The sequence below is a fragment of the Gossypium hirsutum genome, chromosome D05, assembly GCF_007990345.1.
Source record: "Gossypium hirsutum isolate 1008001.06 chromosome D05, Gossypium_hirsutum_v2.1, whole genome shotgun sequence".
Classification (NCBI taxonomy): domain Eukaryota; kingdom Viridiplantae; phylum Streptophyta; class Magnoliopsida; order Malvales; family Malvaceae; genus Gossypium; species Gossypium hirsutum.
Window position 1 is genome coordinate 6,982,990 of NC_053441.1, and position 19,908 is coordinate 7,002,897.

General features: G+C 34.7%; 1 protein-coding gene across 3 annotated transcripts; it reads right to left on the reverse strand.

Moving 5' to 3' along the window:
• Window positions 1-206: 206 nt before the first annotated feature.
• Window positions 207-19,771, reverse strand: LOC107943981 (DNA polymerase epsilon catalytic subunit A). Of its 3 annotated transcripts, XM_041093432.1 has the most exons (49): window positions 19,533-19,771; window positions 19,366-19,431; window positions 19,206-19,265; window positions 19,003-19,098; window positions 18,303-18,463; window positions 18,040-18,128; window positions 17,722-17,939; window positions 17,323-17,409; window positions 17,097-17,231; window positions 16,895-17,017; window positions 16,106-16,189; window positions 15,612-15,776; window positions 15,332-15,508; window positions 14,252-14,365; window positions 13,801-13,905; window positions 13,335-13,453; window positions 13,112-13,253; window positions 12,940-13,034; window positions 12,582-12,687; window positions 12,404-12,483; window positions 12,032-12,208; window positions 11,752-11,839; window positions 11,537-11,617; window positions 11,312-11,455; window positions 10,757-10,852; window positions 10,419-10,619; window positions 9,711-9,765; window positions 9,488-9,630; window positions 8,955-9,409; window positions 8,284-8,431; window positions 8,013-8,210; window positions 7,828-7,902; window positions 6,456-6,646; window positions 5,591-5,774; window positions 5,433-5,497; window positions 4,544-4,676; window positions 4,325-4,426; window positions 4,150-4,233; window positions 3,925-3,999; window positions 3,643-3,702; window positions 3,244-3,494; window positions 3,120-3,168; window positions 2,648-2,808; window positions 2,480-2,546; window positions 1,897-2,007; window positions 1,595-1,765; window positions 1,301-1,498; window positions 1,083-1,189; window positions 207-749 (listed from the first exon to the last, which is right to left on the reverse strand). In XM_041093432.1, exons 1-49 carry the CDS (start codon window positions 19,692-19,694, stop codon window positions 389-391), a joined length of 6,615 nt encoding a protein of 2,204 aa, XP_040949366.1. In that variant the 5' UTR covers window positions 19,695-19,771; the 3' UTR covers window positions 207-388. The 3 variants fall into 3 exon arrangements, with proteins under 3 accessions (XP_040949366.1, XP_040949365.1, XP_040949367.1); XM_041093431.1 differs by having other exon boundaries at window positions 13,112-13,453; XM_041093433.1 differs by lacking the exon at window positions 12,032-12,208 and having other exon boundaries at window positions 13,112-13,453.
• Window positions 19,772-19,908: the final 137 nt, after the last annotated feature.

Here is a 19,908-nt window from a genome sequence, read left to right on the forward strand (position 1 = left end):
TGGTAAGCATATCACACATACTACACAGTAAAACACATTACATGAACTGTACTTTACTAATTCGTTTATATTAGAGTACAAATAAATTATACATATTTTTCATTATTCTTTACGCAAATAATTTGTTTAATCCATCAAAATGTATTTCATATTTTAGTATCTTGATCGACAATGATACAAATATCAAAACGAAACTTGGAACTTAATGGTGTAATAAAAAAGCATGGTCACTCTGGAACCGTTAGCAAAATTTCATTAATAGAGAAAATTGAACCTTATGATATACGCATGATACATTTCATGTACAATACATTTTTAATAAACAAATCTAATAATAATATATGTACATTTTCAAAGATTTATGTTAAAAAGAACTCAGGGTTGAGTGCTAGTTGATTTGTAAGATCCATGAAGTACACTCCTGGAGGAGTTGAAACTTTTTACGAATGGCTATGTTCAAGAATATCTGCATTTTGCTGCGAAACTCAGATACATCTTCCTTGCATTTAAAAGAGCCTGCACACCCGCATTGTTCCGCTAAATGTGCTGCTTTCACCTGTCTGCACCTACAGCACACTAGATCCTGTAGATGATACAGTCTTTCTCTTTGTCGTACAATTTGCAAAAGTGCATTCTCCATCACCTCCCGATCATAAGGCTGCCCACACTGGGGGACAGCACAGCACCACTCGTCAACCAGTAAAGCCGAGTCCCGGCATAAATCCAGGTCTCTACAGTCGTTGCAGTAGCTGCCAAAAGATTATGCAAAATCAGCAACAAGTTTCAAAGACAGTAAAATTGATTTTTGCATATTGATAAGATGTTGGATATCTAAGTCAATATCAGAAGCTTCTCAAGCATGTTCAACACGTAGCCTTAATAAAAATTTCATGGTAAAGACTAAGTGCACATTCTCATTAAGAAGACCAGATGCTATCTAAGAAATACAAATTTAACACCTTTCTATCCAAAACATTAACTCAAGCAACTGCCAGTTAACATTAACCGGTAAAAGCAATTAATTAGTCTTTATCTAGATGAGTTTAACCGAATACAAAGACATTTAGCGCCAATTTCAATACCTGCAAATCACATTGGGTAAGATGAAAGAAGGACATGGATCATGAAACTCAGCTTCTGGAGCAAACTCCTTGACATGTACATATTTCAGTAGATTCTTCCTTAATACCTGTATAAAGGACCCATGAACAAAACAATTTCTTATTGTATGACATTATTGATCGAGTTAATTAACACAAATAAAAATTGCAGAAGCCTGCTAACTAGCAAGTGCTATTACCAGAACATCGTGCTGAATACTATGGTCAAGGGCCAGAACAGTACAGACATGCTTAATAAACTCCAGTGCAGCATCTCCTTTGTGAGGAACATTATGCACACTCTGTTGACCAACTTTGCCAGATCCGTTCAACCCTTTCATATGAAGCACAATATCACGAACAATCCCTAGAAGTTTTTCTGTGAAGTAGGAGCTAATCTGTAAAGCATGCACCCAAGTTAATCTGATTGAGAATCCACTGGCAACAAGTCAAGGTATTAAATAACCTTTAACCACTATATTCCCAATTCCTACCTGCTCTTTGAGATATTGTACGATATGGGCTTCAAAATTCTCAGCAGCGGTAATAGTGATTGATGGAGTGCATAAGCTGCCATCCAGAGAGGATGTTCTATTTGCAGCTTGCTCCTGTGCATATTTCCAGGGAGTATGCAGAAACTCGGAGACAATTAAAACAAAATGATCCTGCCAAAAGTCCAGAAGATAATCAAGTGAAGTACAAAATGCAACTGAGGTTCGTATGATGTTGTTTGACACTGGGAGAAGTAAACTCAATATCTAAGATAGAGGGGAAATGGGTACAGAAGCCAGCATACCTGAATCTTCTCAGGTAAATACTGAGCAATGTTCCAGTTAGAAACAATATCCACTTCTGACTTTTCTTGTGAATTTTCATGAGATTCCGCCAAGATTCCCCCATGGTTATACTATCAAAGGTAAAGCAACATTATCATAGGTTTACATGACAGATAAACGTAAATTATCTCAAATTCTCAGCTATTAGTGCAATATGATTGAAAACCAGTTGAACCGTTTGATTGATAAATTTTTATTCCAGAACTATGGATTGTGATGGGAAAGTAATGTGACACGACTGAAGGCACCATAAATACAGCGATCATGAGCAATGCTAGTTACAGGACACCCATGCCATGGCAGACAACTCCATCACCCAATAGACTTTCACTTTGGAATCAGATTGGTAATTCTCCAATACGTGAAACTCAATGGAGGTTTCACACTAATCGGGTTTTGAGACTATCAAGATATTGAAATTTCATTAAGGCTATATTCGCAAGATATAATTTCTGAAGTTGTAGCTCTAATTATATATTATTACAGCGTACAGCAATCCCTTTTGCAGTAATGAAATAACTAAACCATAAGAAGAAATCATACCTGATCCATAAATAACAAGGAATGCCAGAAGTGAATCGGCTCAAGTTCAATCCATTCAAATAGCTCTCTACCAATCCACAGTAAAAATTTAAAATATATAAATATACATACCAAAAATTTTAAAAAAAAAATGAAAGATCTAGCTGAAGTTTTTAGGCAAACACCAACCTACTCTGCAGAGCTTTCAGCAAGCTATCACAATAAGCTTTAGCTGCTGATATATCATATTTTCCTGTGTCAATGATAACCTTGGAGAAGTCTGCAAATATAATTGTGGCACCCAATTTGCGGAATTCGGCCAACAGCAAAGCAAACACCTTTTGCATGACCTGCAGATATTAGAAACGAATCAGACATATAAGACCTAAATCACAAACCAGAAGAATTATTAAAAAAATCAGATTTTTTAATTGTAACAAGCTCAATGCAACTTATCTTAAGGCTAACACAGAAAAAAAGAAACTTATTCATCAGAAAATTGCCTCAAGTTAGTATTGCTTTTGGAAGAAATTTATAAAGCACTTAATCAAGCACAGCAAAATCAAGATCATCAGATGAGAGTGACATTTGAGTCCAATTTTCAACCAGTAAATATTCTACTGATGAACAAAAAGATTCTCAGTATCCAAATGGTACATACCTTGTGTAGTATGCGGTGAAGAGCTGGATCATGAAGCTTTGACTGAGGACTGTAATATAGAATGAGAAATATATAATCATCCAAAACAAAGGTGAAAGGAAAATGAAAGAAGATAAGAAACTACCTGCAAAGCCATCGATAAAGATGTTGCAGTATTGCATCAGCAAACACATTTCCAGAGGAAACTGCATCAGCAAGGCACCTCTGTATCAGTTGTTTCATGACTCGAAATGCAGCAGCAGATGCATTAGCTTCATCAAAGCCACACTGTTCATTTCCAGAATGCACATCTTGGTCAAATCCTAATAAAGCTCCTCCTTCCATTTCATTGATTTGGTTACTTTTAAGAAGAGCATCTACAGCCAGGTTATGAATCTGAACACAGACAATAAACTAGCTTATTCACAATCACCTTGGTTAACAACCAGATTATACCACCCTACTAATATAGATAAAAACACACAGTGCAACATATAAGAAAAAAGAAAAGCAGAAGGAAGCAAACAATATAGATATTCTAGACCTTTAGCTCCACGGAAACTTTTCTGTATGCTCCAGGGTATGTGATAACAGGTTGACAGACCTAAATGAAAGTAGACAAAAAGTAAGTTCACTGAATAAAATTGGCATTCCAGACAATTTAAACGCACTGACATTAACATAATAAATAAGAGGGAGCAACTGTCTGGTTACAAGAGGAATTAAATTTATTCCCAGAACTGTCAAAATAAACTGCCATATTCATTACAGCACCCAAAAGGAAAAGATTATTAACCTGCTACGCTTAAACATTAGTCAAACTAACCTCATCAGCAAAACATGTATCTTCTTCACCAATGCCTCCTAGGTCAGGAACACCATCATCAGATATCCAGAGAACCTAAAAATCAATATTTGATTTTGTTTCAATGAGAAAACTGCTATGAAAAATGCAAATTACAAATTACAAATGGAAAAGGCTTTGGTTTGCCTAAGGCATTAACCAGTAATCTTGAAACATTTAAACTATCAAGAGCACCCATAGGAAAACCTGTTGCTGATCACGCAAGGCTCTAGAATAGAAGACATCTGCGGTATATAACAGCCAATCAGATTGAAAATTGCCCAAGGGTACCTGTCCAAGCAAAATTTAAAAGTTAGCATCCATAGTAACAAGCAAGGATATTTAGGAATAGATAAGGTAGATATGGAGGTAAAAGTATTACATGCGCATATCTTGAGAGAGAGATCCTCTCACTCAACCACTGAGATGATGCAGAACACCGCTGCATTCCAATTTTTGCTGCTGTTTGTTGCCATACAAGAAGCTTTATCGAACAAGAAAATTAAGCAAAAAAATGAGTTTAGACAAACAATGTCACTCCATTAGTAACTGCAAATAAAAATATGTGAATCAAGTATCTATTAAACCACAGCTCAGCTACCTGATAATCATTATCACGAGCATTGGAAGGTATGCTCACACAAGGGAAATCTTCTAGAGCTTGTATACCTGACTTCATCATTTGAGTATTTGGGCATTCAATGACAGCAAGAATAGGTCCTTGATGTTCATGCCTGTCATGCAACATAGGTAAATTGATGCAGGCTTGTGTAAACAAAAGAAATAAGTAAAACCAGACAATGATTGTGCACAAGATGATAACCTCTTAGCTAAACAAGATGAACCTCATTCTATTCACAGGTACTGATCTTTGATACTGAATTTTGTTTCTTTTCTCATCCCATGACCTAAACAAGCCGCACTTTCACCCTAGTACGTGTTCCTCAGGCTGAGGACATCCCCCAAGAGCAGGGGATTTCGTGACATTTCTAATTGGTTGTCTTGCATTTCAAATAAGTTTTAATAGTTGCCATGGGAAAGGCTCAACTTAATTAACTCACCATCCTTTTCTCCTTTTAACAAATATCCTAAAAGTTAACCAGGTAAGATCTATGGGATTATAGAAAATTAGATTTGTAGTTGAATTTTCTTTTAATTTTCAGTTGTGTTTTTCAAACAAAAGAGATTCTAGATTCCGTAACTCCCTAACAAAATCTCAAATTTACCAGATTTAATAATAAATGCTCAAATTCTAAAATATACTTAATAACTTGATGTAACAAAAGGAAGTAAGAGTTCATATCATGATTCAGGAACCCTAATTCCTGGTATCCCCAGAAATACTTCAGATGTTGCTATTACGATAAAGACAGTTATACACACATATGCATGTATATAAAACCTCTAGGGAAAAAATACTTTAATATACAAAAATTGTAATAATTGTTACAAAAATCTTGGATAAAAACATAATTAGTATGAAGTAAAACCTGTGTTCACTTATAGCTCTTTGTAAATTTTTTTCAGCATCCTTGACATGTTCAACATAGTTCACCTGAGATAAGTAAATACAAGAATAACATAAAGATAACAGACAATATAGACAAGAATAAATCAGGAAAGCTACAATAAAGAAATATAAACTTGCCTTGAAAGAAATACCATTACGAGCTGGTGGTTCAATAGACAATGCCAGGCAAGCTTCACGAAAATATTTCTCAAGGATAAATGGAGATATACTTTCACTTTCATGGTGAGGATTAACTACCACCACAAACACTGCTCCCGATGAAGAAAAATAAGCAGCATATATGGCACGGTCTTCACAAATACTGAAGCAAAAAGCAAATCAAAATCAGCAATGTAGCACTTGCAATTCTTCTTTTTCATGAAAAGACAACATCAAGAATGAAAAGGAAGCTTGAGACCATTTGATATTGGATTTTTCCTAATTAAAGGTTCAACTATAGACTGTCCAAAATCATAGAATAAAAGAATTTTAAATTGAAAAGTTGGTTGAATTGGCAAACTATCACTCAGAGATGCCTGCCTGCAAAAGTCAGAATATCCACCACATAATGCATAGACAAAGGGGCAGGTATATTCATGTGCATGAAGAAACAATTGGTTTAGTGCCACTTTGAGAGCATCATTATTGCAAGTTTTCTCTGTTTAAACCAGTAGGTAGGTTTTAATACAAGGGATAAAATGTTCTGCAAATCGAAAAAATAAGGGAAATAGTGATCTGACAAGGTATTGTTTGGCATCAAGATTTATGATATAATGTATATGATCTAGAAAATTTTTTACATCTTCTGCTTATACATTATTATTTTGCCTCCAGATGCTTAAACTTTAAAAAATAATGAATTTTATGCTTTTGGAATAAGTAGAATTAACAAGGCATGTCACGGTCAAAGTAAAAGTACTAAACCATTAGTACAAATTACTAAAGCAACATTTCAACTTCTTACAGTAAAGCCTCATTCCAAGAAACAAGGAACTGTAATTACCTATGATACAAGTAAAAGAAAGGGATTGCCTGCTCCAGATAAGCACATTCAGTTGTAGTCTTCATATGCAGTTCACTCAGTCTCCAACCATCCTGGGCATTTCGTTTCTTGGCTGTCTTATCTACTTTACAAACACAACCAAGCTGGAGAATAGCATTAAACTCCAGCGGAATCTTTCTTTCATAAATTCCCTGATCAAAAGACGCATTCTTATCAATTAGAGATTAAGATAATTAATCCATTTAACTAGGCATCCACAAACAAACATACTTAAGATTATAAGAGTACAAATAAAATTCAAGCAACAACTAACTCATTGTTGGTTCAGCCTTATGACATAAGGATAACAGGTTTCAAGGGCAAAAATATTATGATTTACTTTCAATTCTTCTCTTAGATGAAGTTTCAAAGAAGAAAGGTTCATGTACTTTTTTATTTATTGGTTCCATGCAACTGGAAGAACTGACAAACCAACTCATAACCTACATCACTTTTCCATCAGGACTTGGAAATTAATTCATAAACAACTTCGTTCACTATGAATCAGAAAAGAACTGGAAGGGAACTATGAAAACTGTTTTAAGAACATCTTTGCCTAACAAAAGGTTTCTTTATAAGTTTTTGTTAAGATAGAAAATCATTATCATACCTTAAGGTCCTTCTGACAAAATCACAATGCTAGACACGCATATAAAATCTTATAATATAATATATCACTATCCATTGCTAACTAGATTCTTAATAGTAACATACTCATTGATGTTCAGTTAAATTACTCTTCAAGTTTACCATAGCCTAGTTGCGCATAAAAGCATAATGTGTATGAAAATCAACAAGGTCTTTGCAAGGGAAGGAGCAGTATTATCCAAGGAACATAGTCATAACCTATAAAAGTCACAAAATACATTGGAAGTATTCTACCTATGGACTAAAATAGATTGCATGTTTCATTGGTAGAAACCATTTGGATTTGGCCAATTTTTACCAGGTGTTGTTAATTCTTGTCTATTTTCTGGGAAGGTGGTGTGAGAATAGTGATGCTTAAACAAGACAACAGGCACCTTAAGCTTCCTTTATAAGCAAGAACATGAAACAATATTAGCTACAACAGATAATATACATTTCAACAAGTTATTGATTGGTTAAAAGGAAACAAATTAAGATAACACAATGAAAAATGGACTTTTATCACTAAATAAGAAGTTCAAGTACAGCATGAAGTCAAATTCCGCTAACCAAATGAAAACTACCAACTTATTAACAACATAATAAGCTTTATCTAGAAAAAAGTCAAACCATTGATATATCTATATGTGTGCATTGTGTCTCAAAACGATTGATATACAAGGACATAAGGACATAGTATGCTCACCTCAATTTCTGGATCAGCAAGAAGAGCAGCAAGCTTCTTGCTCTCCCTCCGAAACTGATCTTCATCAATTATAACCTATTAAATCCAAATAAAAGAGCAGAAAAAGTAAATCTCAAAACTTTCATGGATGAAAAATAAATAGAGGCAGGATCTAGCACTAAATATGGAAATGCCAAAATACTTGCCTCAAATAGGTTATAGCTCTGCCTTCCATGAGGCAGAATCTTGTTTACCCGTCTTCCAGGAAAATTTTCTGATATAGTTGCTTTAGAGTTCAAATAGAACACTCTTGGAACAGTTATGGGAACCTTAAGCATAATTCCTTCAACAACAACCCAAGCCAAAAATTGACCATTCTGTGAACCTGGAACCAGCTGCATAATCTGAAACATAAAAGAAGATAAAGTGATCAAGTGCATTCCACCCACATTTCGCCATGAAAGAAAACTAAACTACCTGCCAATAGGAATTTGTTAGAGATACTTCATGTCTTCTAAAATATGAACCAACACCAGTTCTTCCAGAGGCATCTTTATGGTTTTCCATGGCACCCAGCATTTCAGAATTGTGACTGACGTGATTTGATGTCCTTAGATTACTCAACCTACCGAAGAAAATGACATTTTAAAAAATATATGACATTAAAACATTTTTTGATACATAAACTAGAATCACCACAAGCCCGAACAAAAGACAACTAAAACTAGGGTGTGCGCTTGAGAGTTATTCAACAAGATTGCATTAAAAAAGTTTGGTCTGTAACATCCAACTGACAACTAGATTTATGAATTTGCTTAAATTAAACACGTCAAAAAACAATGATGTACCTTTCCATATACATTATCAGAGAAAAATGTGTTACTAAATGAAAGTTTTGGTTAAACCATAGAATTCAGCCCTTATAGATAGAAGAAGCAACAAGCATGCATCTCCATTGCACCGACTTTGCATTAGAAAAGTTTTAGTATCTGAAAAAAAGTCTCTTTTAATGGAAGTGCATAATAAGAAAAGATGTGTGATGTAACCATTATATGCATGAACTATTTCCTCCAATAAATACCAATTGCACACAGGAGCTCTATGGAATTATTAAAATAGACTATATCCATAAGCAACAACAAAACTACCTTTGCCTCTTCCTCCTTTCCAGATTATCCTTCCATTTCCTCTTCTTCAGTTCAAGCCATCCTTGATAGTCAACATTTCTGTCAATATTTTCAGTGGATTGAACATTTGGCTGCAATATTGACGACAAATTTTGCTCACTTCCTCTATGATCAGTTTGGCGTTGCATAGTATTGCCTTGGACGGCTGCCTCGATTGGACCTTGATCCTTATTCATTTCATAACTACGAACAATTGGTACAGGTCCTTTCTTAGAACCCCTTTTGTTTTGGAAGTCTTCTAGATCTCCAACCACATCTGTGGTGAGAACAGCATCATTTGCCTTTTTCACTGTATCATTTCTAACTGATGAGCCAAAGATATCAACCAACTTTCTTTGACGGAATTTATCCTCCTTTTCACGAACCCTTTTATGAAGCCAATCAGGATGAGCAACCCTTGGGACAGGATTTGTAACCTAACAAATCCAACTAATTTTAGCAGGTGACAAAAGGAGAGATTATTATGATAAGTGATGTTAAACAAACAATGGAACCTTTTGCATTGCGGCAGGTATAGTGATAATTTTCTGAATTGCCGAGCTAAGCCGTTGCTTGTAATACAACCAATCAACAATAGAACGTATGCCAACATCTGAAGAAGTTTTGCACCACTTGCGTAGATAGAACTTCATTATTTCTGATTAGAAGCAGTTAGTTATTCCATTTATTATACTAAAAAGAGAAAAACCAATTGAAGTTAAAAATAACAGAACTAACCAGGATCAGTTTCAAATATTGCAACAGGAATAGCACGTTCACTAACAGGTGTACCCTGCTCACATTACAATTATGAAATCTTCAAAACATAACATTCCAGAGAAAAAGAAAAAAATTGAAATGCCAAGGTCATGGTGTTGACTATTTCCAAGACAGTTAAAGACCTAAGAGTAAGAATGTCAGAAGAAAATGTCAGACCCCCTACATCTTAATAAACTAGTTGCATGCACGCGAATTCCTTAATGGAAGTCAGAACTGAATTAGTTGAGTATTTGGATCAATATGGCTTCTGAAAGATTGCTCCAAGCTTTCTAGAATAGGAGAAAATGAAATGTATCTTAACAATTTTGCAGTAATGTTGGTTTATGGTTGGTTTTTCATGGAAAAGCAGCTACCGATAAGACTTTCAAATACAAGGTAAGAGCCTGCTTGGTTAGCATGAACATTTGAAACTTTTCGCTGGTATGAAACAAGAATTCTCATGATATGGCAGCATCAAGAAAAAAAAAGGCATCCAAGTAACGACTCTCTTCTTATATTCCTGTGTTTCTTTCAACATTGTAAACCAGCTCTGATTGTTCCTCCACTTCCAAATTAAGCATGATCATATGGTTGAAGTTTTGACATTCGTACTTTTACAGAATTATATAGATTAAATACACAAGAAAAGATTCATCACATTATCAACTATTAAATAATAGAACTTACTCTTGGTTCACATGCCACTATATACTGGCAGTGCAGTCCTTTATCTTTAACCATAGCATCACCAAGAAAATCAGCAAGGCGCCTTGCTGTGGTCACTGCACATGACTTTTGTTCACCATAATCTGCTAAAGACTTGCTCATTGTGCTAGATTCCGATATGTAATCCAATAACTCACTATCCGCAATATCCTTTCCTTGACTCTGTGAGATAACAAAAAGAAAATATTTTAAATAAAACAAGTTGCTTGGTCCACATTAAATTTATATATATAAATTACACAGGTAAAAAGCACAAAAATGATGATGGAAGACCGAATTTTAGGAGCTTAATTTCATACATCAAGAAGATCAAGCCAGCGGTTTGCAACAACAGCGACAGCTGAGTAGCATTCCTCTAAGGTGGATCCATTAAGGAACTTATCAAAAAGCTCTGCCTGCAAAAGAGAAAGTATTTCATGTCTAGAAAATGCCAAATGTGGAGGAGAGAAGTCCTAATCCTGAAATATGAAAATTGTGGTACATACAATAATAACATAATGCAAACAGTTGAAGAACGAAAACAATTTTTAACTTTGTTCCTTGTTGGGAATGTATTGAAGCTAAACAAACAATGGAAGACAACTTTTATCAAATTTTTAAGACCTAAAGCATTCAAATACAAAGAACTGAAAATTCTGTTTTATCATAAGCTGATTACAGAAATCACATAGAATTGTTATGTGCACACACATATGCCACGCACTGCACCAAAAATTAATGTAATATTATGGAGCGCAAGAACTAAATATCCCAAAATTCATAACCCCAAAGGTCAAAGCATTAGCTTTGTTATATTGGCAAAAACCATCTCAAGATGCATACTGTAAACAGGGTATATCGAAGAGAGTGGGTACCTGGAAAACTTTGATGAGTTTCAGCTCACCTCTACGCTTTATCTCAAAACCTTTCAGTTCCGCAAGGGTTCCATCATCATTAAAAACAGCATATCTTTTCTTGATTAATATTCCTTCTTCCTTAGACGCAGGTATAATCATTGCCTAAATCCCATAACCAATTTGAGCCCTCAAAAAAGGAATGCGAAATTTAACATTCAATAACAACTTAGTTTTCAGTATTACCTTGTATGGGCCATCTACTTCAAATTCAATTGAGCATTCACTATGAATTGTGTATATTTTATTGACAGGATTCACAAGTGTCTGTCAAAAAAACGTAGCTTAGAAAGTTGAACAAAAACAAGTCTTTCAAAATACCAAAACTTCCAAAAGAATTTATCAAATGCATTTGGAAGAAAACAATTCGAACATAGATTAGAACAAAGTTCCATGAAAACCTGGTACTGATCATTTGTATTATTTCTTGCCACATCAACATTAAGCATAACACATGGATAAGAGATAGTCAGCTTCTTCTTCAAGTCACTGACAGACATATTGTACAGATTATCAGAATCTTTAAATAAATCATGAAAAAAAAGCAACATATTCTCTCCAAATATGAAATCTAGAATCATATTTCATTTCAACTTTAAATACAATGAAAAAGTACTCAGAAATCAGTCACAAGTCCCAACTTCAGAGCACATATGCAAATAGGTCATGAATATAGCTTACTTAGTTTTAAAAGTAAAATTTTCTGGAAAAGACCCAGGAAGCGCACACCAGATACCATCTGTGTCTAATTCAAGTGGTTTCCCAATTTTTTCAACAAGTAAGCGAGCATTCTGAATGATTTTAGCACCAGTATATGTAACTACACCAGCCATTTCCATTGAGTACCATCTCGCACCTCTGCAGCAGACATATTTAGAACATTACTCTAAGCATGAAAGATATGTTCTATTTTTTTATACTAAAAAAGGAAGATATATACAGAACAAGTAGACAACCAAGTTCAAATTGTGGGAATTTAGAAGTAAATACAAGCTTTGAAGCCTACCCACACCCCACCCAAAATAAAGAAAAGAAAGTGAAGTCACAACTTACTTGCGCATGACATATCCATAGAATGAGTTCAGAATACACTTATGGGCAAGTTGTAAGGAATCATAAAGCACTACCATGTCCTGAAAAATATTGAGAAGAAAAGGAAAAACCATAAGAAGTTTATTTGATTATTGCGAGTCAACTATAATGGTAGACAAATGAAGAACATTTAGCATACTTGTGCTTCTTGGATCTTCATAGGGTTTCCACCAGCCTTGGCTTCAGACAGCTTCCCTTTCCAAACTTTATTCAGTCCTTTGTATTCATACCTTCTATCTCGAAAGCTTGAATAAGGTTAAAGAAAATATGATTTAGTAAGAAACCAATTTACTCAAGGTCACTTTAATAACTCAACTTCTTGTCATTAGAAGAACATCTAAATAATAATCACCGATGCTCTTTTACAGCAATTATAATCCATCCATGATGAGAAGCACTATATATCAACATAGATTATGCTACTAACAAAATAGAAATGATTATTTAGTGGTAAAATTTAGCATATCAAATGTAAGACAGGAAATATAATAGCTTACCTGCGAACTGTGTCAACGTAAAAAGGGTTTTCACGCATACAGATCCCTGCTTCTCGAAGTTCAGTGACTGGCTTGTCCAATACCCGTCTGTAAACCTATAGAAGATACCAAATCCCATTATGTGAACTATTACTCAAGCAAACATGCTTACTAAAAACAACCCTTATCTTACCTTCTGACAGTATTTCTTCAATCGGTCTTTCAGCCTGGACTGCTGCTCCAGTTTAGGCAGGTCAAGAAAAGATTTTGACAACTGATTATCAGTACCATCAAAAAGTTCAGACTCAATTTGCTTCTTCAGGTGGTAATAATCACTGAAAACATTGAGAATGATGTTCATGTACAGATGTTTGGTAATTGTACAAACAGAAAGCCGCAAAGTAAGAGAAGCAAACCTTTTCTTTGCCATGAATATCTCCCCACGCCAAACCCATTCAAGTTTCCGGAGGCAAGTCTTGTCCGGACGATTGAAATCACATGCAGTACAGACCTCATCTGTAACTATTGATGGTGGCTGGAATTCAAAAAGAAACACCTCATTGCTTGTTAGTTAACAAGAAACTTCTAAAGGATAAAGATCCTTAAATGAAATGAGAACACTGTCAGATCAGAAGCACCTAGTACTAAAAAAATGACTTGTGTAAGCACACAGTGTTTAGTTCAAACATTAAAGACTGTAGATCAGCATGTTTTTGCTATCTATATTCTAATGTCATGCCACCAAATAGCTCATAGGTATGCACTAGTCAATTATTTTCATGCTACCAAAATTGAAACTCAGTAACAAGTAATCCTTGAAATTAATCAAAATCATTGACATTGTCATCACAATGCACCAAAAGCAATTTATCAGTAGCAAACCTGAAGCCTGTTTGTCAAAATAATATTCGGGTACATTGCAGCAACATCTAAATGATAAATGAGAGGGCATTCTTCACGGATAGGTTCATCTCGTAACCTCACAAGCTGCATCAAAAGAAATAATAGATAAATAAAATTTTCTTACTCAAATGATATGATAAGTATAAATTGCAAGCCTTAAAATCGTCAGAAAAAAACTTAGAAAAGAAGCCAATGCACCTAATGAGAAGAGTGAATGCTTGGATAGAAGTATATAAAAAAATCAGTTTACCAAATTTGACAGCATGCATGATTATAAATAAAAAGTTGACCTAGAAAATACATGTAAGTTAACTTCAAAGAAACAGCAAGGAAGAATAATTTTAAGCAAATAAGTTGGAAATTGCAGCACAAGTATCAAGGCAGCAATCAGACACATGGACATCAAACTCAACCAACAAAATATCTTCACCTTTTCCATTATTTCATTCTTTACTTCGTCGTAGTTCAAGACTGACTCCAAGTCCATCTTTCCCTCAACTCTAATAGCATACTGTAGATCTCGGTCAAGATTACTGATCAGTTGCTGGATTCAAAGTAGCAAATGTTAGCCAATAAAGTTAATAAAGTTTACATCTCAGGTACCAAGAATCCATGCACTCGAGGATGTGACAATTAAATGGTGCAGATTATGTTAGTGCATCCACACTAAGATTTTCCAAAAGATAACATAATGCACACCAACTCAAGCACATGGCATCAAAGATAGAAATAAGCACTTCTTTCAAACAGAAGATGGGCAACAATGTTTGTTTTCACCTATATGAGATATGTGTTACCCATTTTGAATTTCAAGTTTCAACACAAACTCATTTATTGAAAACTTCTGTCAAACACAAATATGAACATTAAGAAAAACAAACAGGTCTTGATGGTTTTCTCCCCAATCTTTATTTGGTTAGATGATGGTAAACCAATAATACTTTGAACAAAAAAAAAAAAAAGAACCATGATATATCAACATTATTTTCCACCAGATTTCATGATGTATCAAGGACACAACAATTTGGTTAAAAATATTAAAAGAAATGCATTTCTCTGTGTTCTTATAACTTCCAACAATTTCAAGTCTATGAGTTTCCATTATTATTTTACAGGTATAATGTAAAATCTAATTGCATAACCTTGATCTAAATAGACTGAAATAGCAAATATTCAACTACAGAACAACTCTGGCCAGCAAAAAGAAAAACCATAGCAGCCACTCAGTAGTTCATAACAATAATCTGTTGAATATATTAAAATGAGTGATACAATCTGCCAATACCTAAAGCAGTATTTGATTGTTGAAGCTAGCAAAATGAACACATATTAGATGCCATATAGACTTAATGTGTAGATGAATAAAGACGACTTCTGCCAAGCCATTGTACTATAGAGCCAGAAAAATCTTAGCATAAACCTGTCAAGCCTGTTCCTACACTACATACAACTAATTCAAAGGTACTATGGTCGACAATAGAAGAATAGAAGACCCTTGAAAACAACATACCTCATAGCCAGATGGGTCAAGTTTAAAGCTAGTTGGAAGATCAGATCTGAAAACACCACTTTCAAGGCATTCCACATGGCCACCTATATAGGTCTCACTCTCAAGAAGGTGATTCTTATAGAACTTCTCAGCATCCGATTGGTGTTTGTTAGGGCAGATAACATTTGCCTTGTAGGCCTGTGAAAATGCAATATCATATTAAAATTGTGAAAAACAAATAAAAACAATTTTGTTCGGTGAAGAAGCAACAAAGTTCAGTAAAAATGTTCACTAAAACTACCTGAACCATCAGAAGCATTTCGCAAAGTGTCCCACTTCCTTTGCGCAAAACCTCGTCAGGTGACATGGGAATAATAGTTGCCAGAGAGAAAATAAAGGGATGAACATAGGTCATATACAAGTAATAAGTTGCAACAGCATCAGAAACAGAATAGGAGGCCATCATCTGTCATAATATTGCCAGTAATCCAAACAGAAATTTAGTGAGAAAAGCTCTAGAAAGACATGCAGGGTAGGCAAAATTCTGTGCCTTAAAGATGTTTGCTAAAAGCTTGATGAATGACAGGACATATCATTAATATCAACATCATATATTACTAGACCCACATCATAGCAATTTGCAAGAACTAATCAAATTCATAGCAAGCAGATAAATGCATATCTGTAAGTACTCCTATTCTACTCTTCAACAATTCCTGCATCACTTCTAAACCATCTTCACTTGTATAAACCAAAACAGGAAAGAAAACAGATTCATTTTTTAGCCAGTTATACCTGGGGCTTTTCCTTTGCAAATCGAACCATATCCTCTGGATTCACCTCTAGTGGATCATAACCCAGCTTTGCCTTCGTAACAGCCTAACATATTAACACAAGAAAGTTAACCATCTCAAGTGTCATGAAACATATAAGATCAGTTTAATTGCAAATAAAAAATCATTCTACCTAAATTAAACTTTAGAATGACTAATAAATTTATATTTCATTGCTCAAAGTACAAAAAATTCTGGAGCTTTAATGCTTTTGGCATTCCTTAGAACATAAATATTTAGTTGATTACTTCTACCCAACAAAACTAAACACAATGCATTTTGTTTCAGAAAATCATGGTATTTCTTAACATGACTAAGAAATATTAATTTTCCCCTGCAAATCAATTACCCAACTGCCTTAAATGTGAAACATAACTCTAATTTCAGGACTGAATGTATGATGTGAAAGTTTAAGCACTAATAGTTATGCATACAATTAAATTCATTGTATCTAGAAAATAATGTAGTCAAAACCTGGACATGCTGCGATAACATTGTAGCATTACCCGTATCTCTCACCAAGGCATGGACATTAAGTAGATCATAATTATTGTTTGAATAAATAAAATAGCACTATCAGTACGAGGCAGCATGTTTCTATTTTAGCCATTTTATTCCTTGAGAAAACTAGTGAGGATGTCGTTATTAATACAGAGACATAGATATAAGTACCTTCAGTTCAACAAAAAGAATTATTGCAGAATACAAACTAAATATAACAAACAAAATAACTCAGTCTGCGTGTATGCACCTTGAGGCCGTGGCTCCCCTGAGGAAGATAACTATCACGTTTGACCCAAGCAAAACAATCCAAATGACAAGCAAATTTGGCTCGACATTCCCCCTGATTTTCATCACATCGAAACCCTATTTCCTGCAAAATCACCAAAAAAGGTGACAAATAAAGCACAATTCTTTAATGGAGTAAATGAACTGAAGTTGAGAATACATACATCACTCATTCTAAATCCATGATAAGCAGCTCTTTTTTCTATGAATGGCCAGTCAAAATAATCACCATTGTATGTAACAAAAATACCAGGCTTGACCTCTTGCATGTGGGTAAACCACTGCCGTAGAAGTTCTATCTGCAAGAAACATCAAAATAAATAGTTAAGGAAAACCAGTATCAGCATCATGCAGCCCCCATCAGAAGAATGTGTATGCAACTTCTGCTACCTCATTTTTCACATTTGTGACTTTGAAAAATCCTTGAAATTCTGGTTTAGGAGTATACTCTAAGCCCTCTATGTCTTGCCCTACACACTGCGGACAAGTGAAAAATCAGGTACTAAGTTGAAAGGAAAAGCTTGGTTAGAATACTATTTCTGGCAACACGTTTAGTGTGGTTCCAACTAAAGGAAAATAGATAACAAACTGGAAACTGCAAAATTACGCAACGGCAGTAGATGACTAACAGAAACACATACAATTAACCATAAATTATTGATGAATACAAACAACCAAATAGTACATATTACAAACATGACTCAGGAAACCTTTCGGGCCAAATACAGATACAAATAAATCACAATCTTTGAATAAATGAATTAAGTAATAAAAATACATCATATATACCTCTCTGTTAATAATCAAGTAACCTTGTCCGTCAACCATGTATGATATCATCATTATTGAATCATACTCAGCATCTGGAAATTTCAAAGGAAGCTTTGTCGTCTCAATATCAAATGCACAGACACGCACTTCAGCACGTTGCAAAAGATCAGTTCTCTTCTCTAGCATGACTCCAGTACTAGAAACACTTACATCGTACCACTGTCCACATCTCACATCTGTGCTCCATCAAGTCCTCAGAGTTAGAAAAGTCAAGTGCAATACAACTACGGAAATAATAACAAGTTACAAGATCCGAAGAATAAAGGAAGAAATTACCATTGTCAATGGCAAAACGAACATGGTAAGGAACATCATATTCACGGAGATCAACTAGAAGATCTAAAAGATCTAGTGGCCTTTGTTCTCTGCAAGATAAGCCAGATTATGCTCAGAACACACATGGAATTACCATCTAATAAGTACTTGATGAATGGAATTCAAACTATGAACTGCCAAAAGAAAGATAGGTACTATTCTATTAATGAATAGACCTGCACTAAAAGCCAAGCTGAACTTGCCAAAGGACCATAGAACCTTACCTATTCCCCATTAATATCGACTCGTATGCTTCAGCAGCATCAAATTTTGTCCGGTTTCTTTCAACAACATGCACTAGATCTCTCTTCACATCCATCAATTGTTGAACAGTATCAAAAGATATTTTTAAATAACGTTTGTGTAGACCAGACAAATGGTTTTTCTGTCCATAAGCATATGAAGCAATCAGAACTGTTTGTTTGGAGAAACACAAATGTAATGAAAGCTATCCAAATCAACCATGAATAACCATGATGATTCACAAAATATTTAGCAATTCCAATAACCAGATAAGATACATTAAAATAAACAGCTAGAAAAAGTATATTGAGGTACCAATATGTCAATTATATGAATAAATGAATTCAAATTATGGGAAAGTATTAAACAATATAATAGCAATGTGCTTGCACCAGATAAAAGCCACAAATTACGACAGTACAACATAATTCAAAAAGGTGAAAATTTGAGGAGAGCAATCGAAAAGGGCAGGGCATCTAATTCTTCCATCATTAACTCTACCCACAACTAGAACAACAAATGAGATAAAGAAATCAGATTAACCAACAAAGAAATCAAAATATAACAAAACCAAATGCTCTCTTTAGCAAATCCACTGCTCAGACAACATTATATTTTGATATTAAGGACTAGTTTTAATTATGAAGCCAATTTCAAAGTACAGGCGATAAAGTAGCTCACAAGATCAAGATCTTCCTTCTCCACAATTTCAATCCCTGCAATTTGAGTTTCATAACGTCGTCTCAAATAGGATTCCACATCCATTTCTGCTTTGTTCTGTCATAAGACAATCACTCATCATTATCATCAAAGAATTAGCATCAACTTAATAGTTCATGGAAAAACAACATTAGAAAGAGAATAAACATATATAGAAAATGTACCTTTGCAGCTGCGTAAAAGTAAGGACGGAATTTGAACTTTGACTTAAAACAAGAACCATCCTACATTTCAATTTAAAATTTAAAAAAAATGAATAATTTCCCAAAACAGAACCAATTTTCGAAATGAATTTCATCAACGAACGAGAACTTTATTTTTTACCTGAGAAACAAAGTAAAGATCGACGCAACTATATACTTTTCCTGCATCCGAATCCTCCAAAGATGACTGCAATTTAAAATAATGAGATCCTTTTTTGTATAAGTAATAATGAGAAACGTTAATCTCATTTGATTCAATTGCTGAATACGATGAAGAGGTCGAACTACCGAAGCGAAAGTAAGTAACCATCCGAGACGTTTTTCGCCTTCAGTGAAGAGATCAAAGCCAAGCTTGGACTCGAGCTCCTCTTCTGCGCTGCGGATCAGCTTCTGCTTCTTCGATCTCCAAAGGTCTCGCCGGTCCAGCCGTCGGTTATCTCCGCCATTCATTTCGCGCGGTGGTGTTTTCAATTGCTCTAGTAACCTATTACTAGTTAGTGAATAAAAAGAGGATTTTTATTATTATTATTATTATTTCAAGACAGAGAAAAACAGGCTCAGGCAGTGAAAGGGGGAGGGAGGGATAAAGCGTTTTCCCGCGCTTTGTTGAGAGGAACTAAATGACCCAAATGCCCTTGATATATGGGCTTCGGCCCGTGTATCC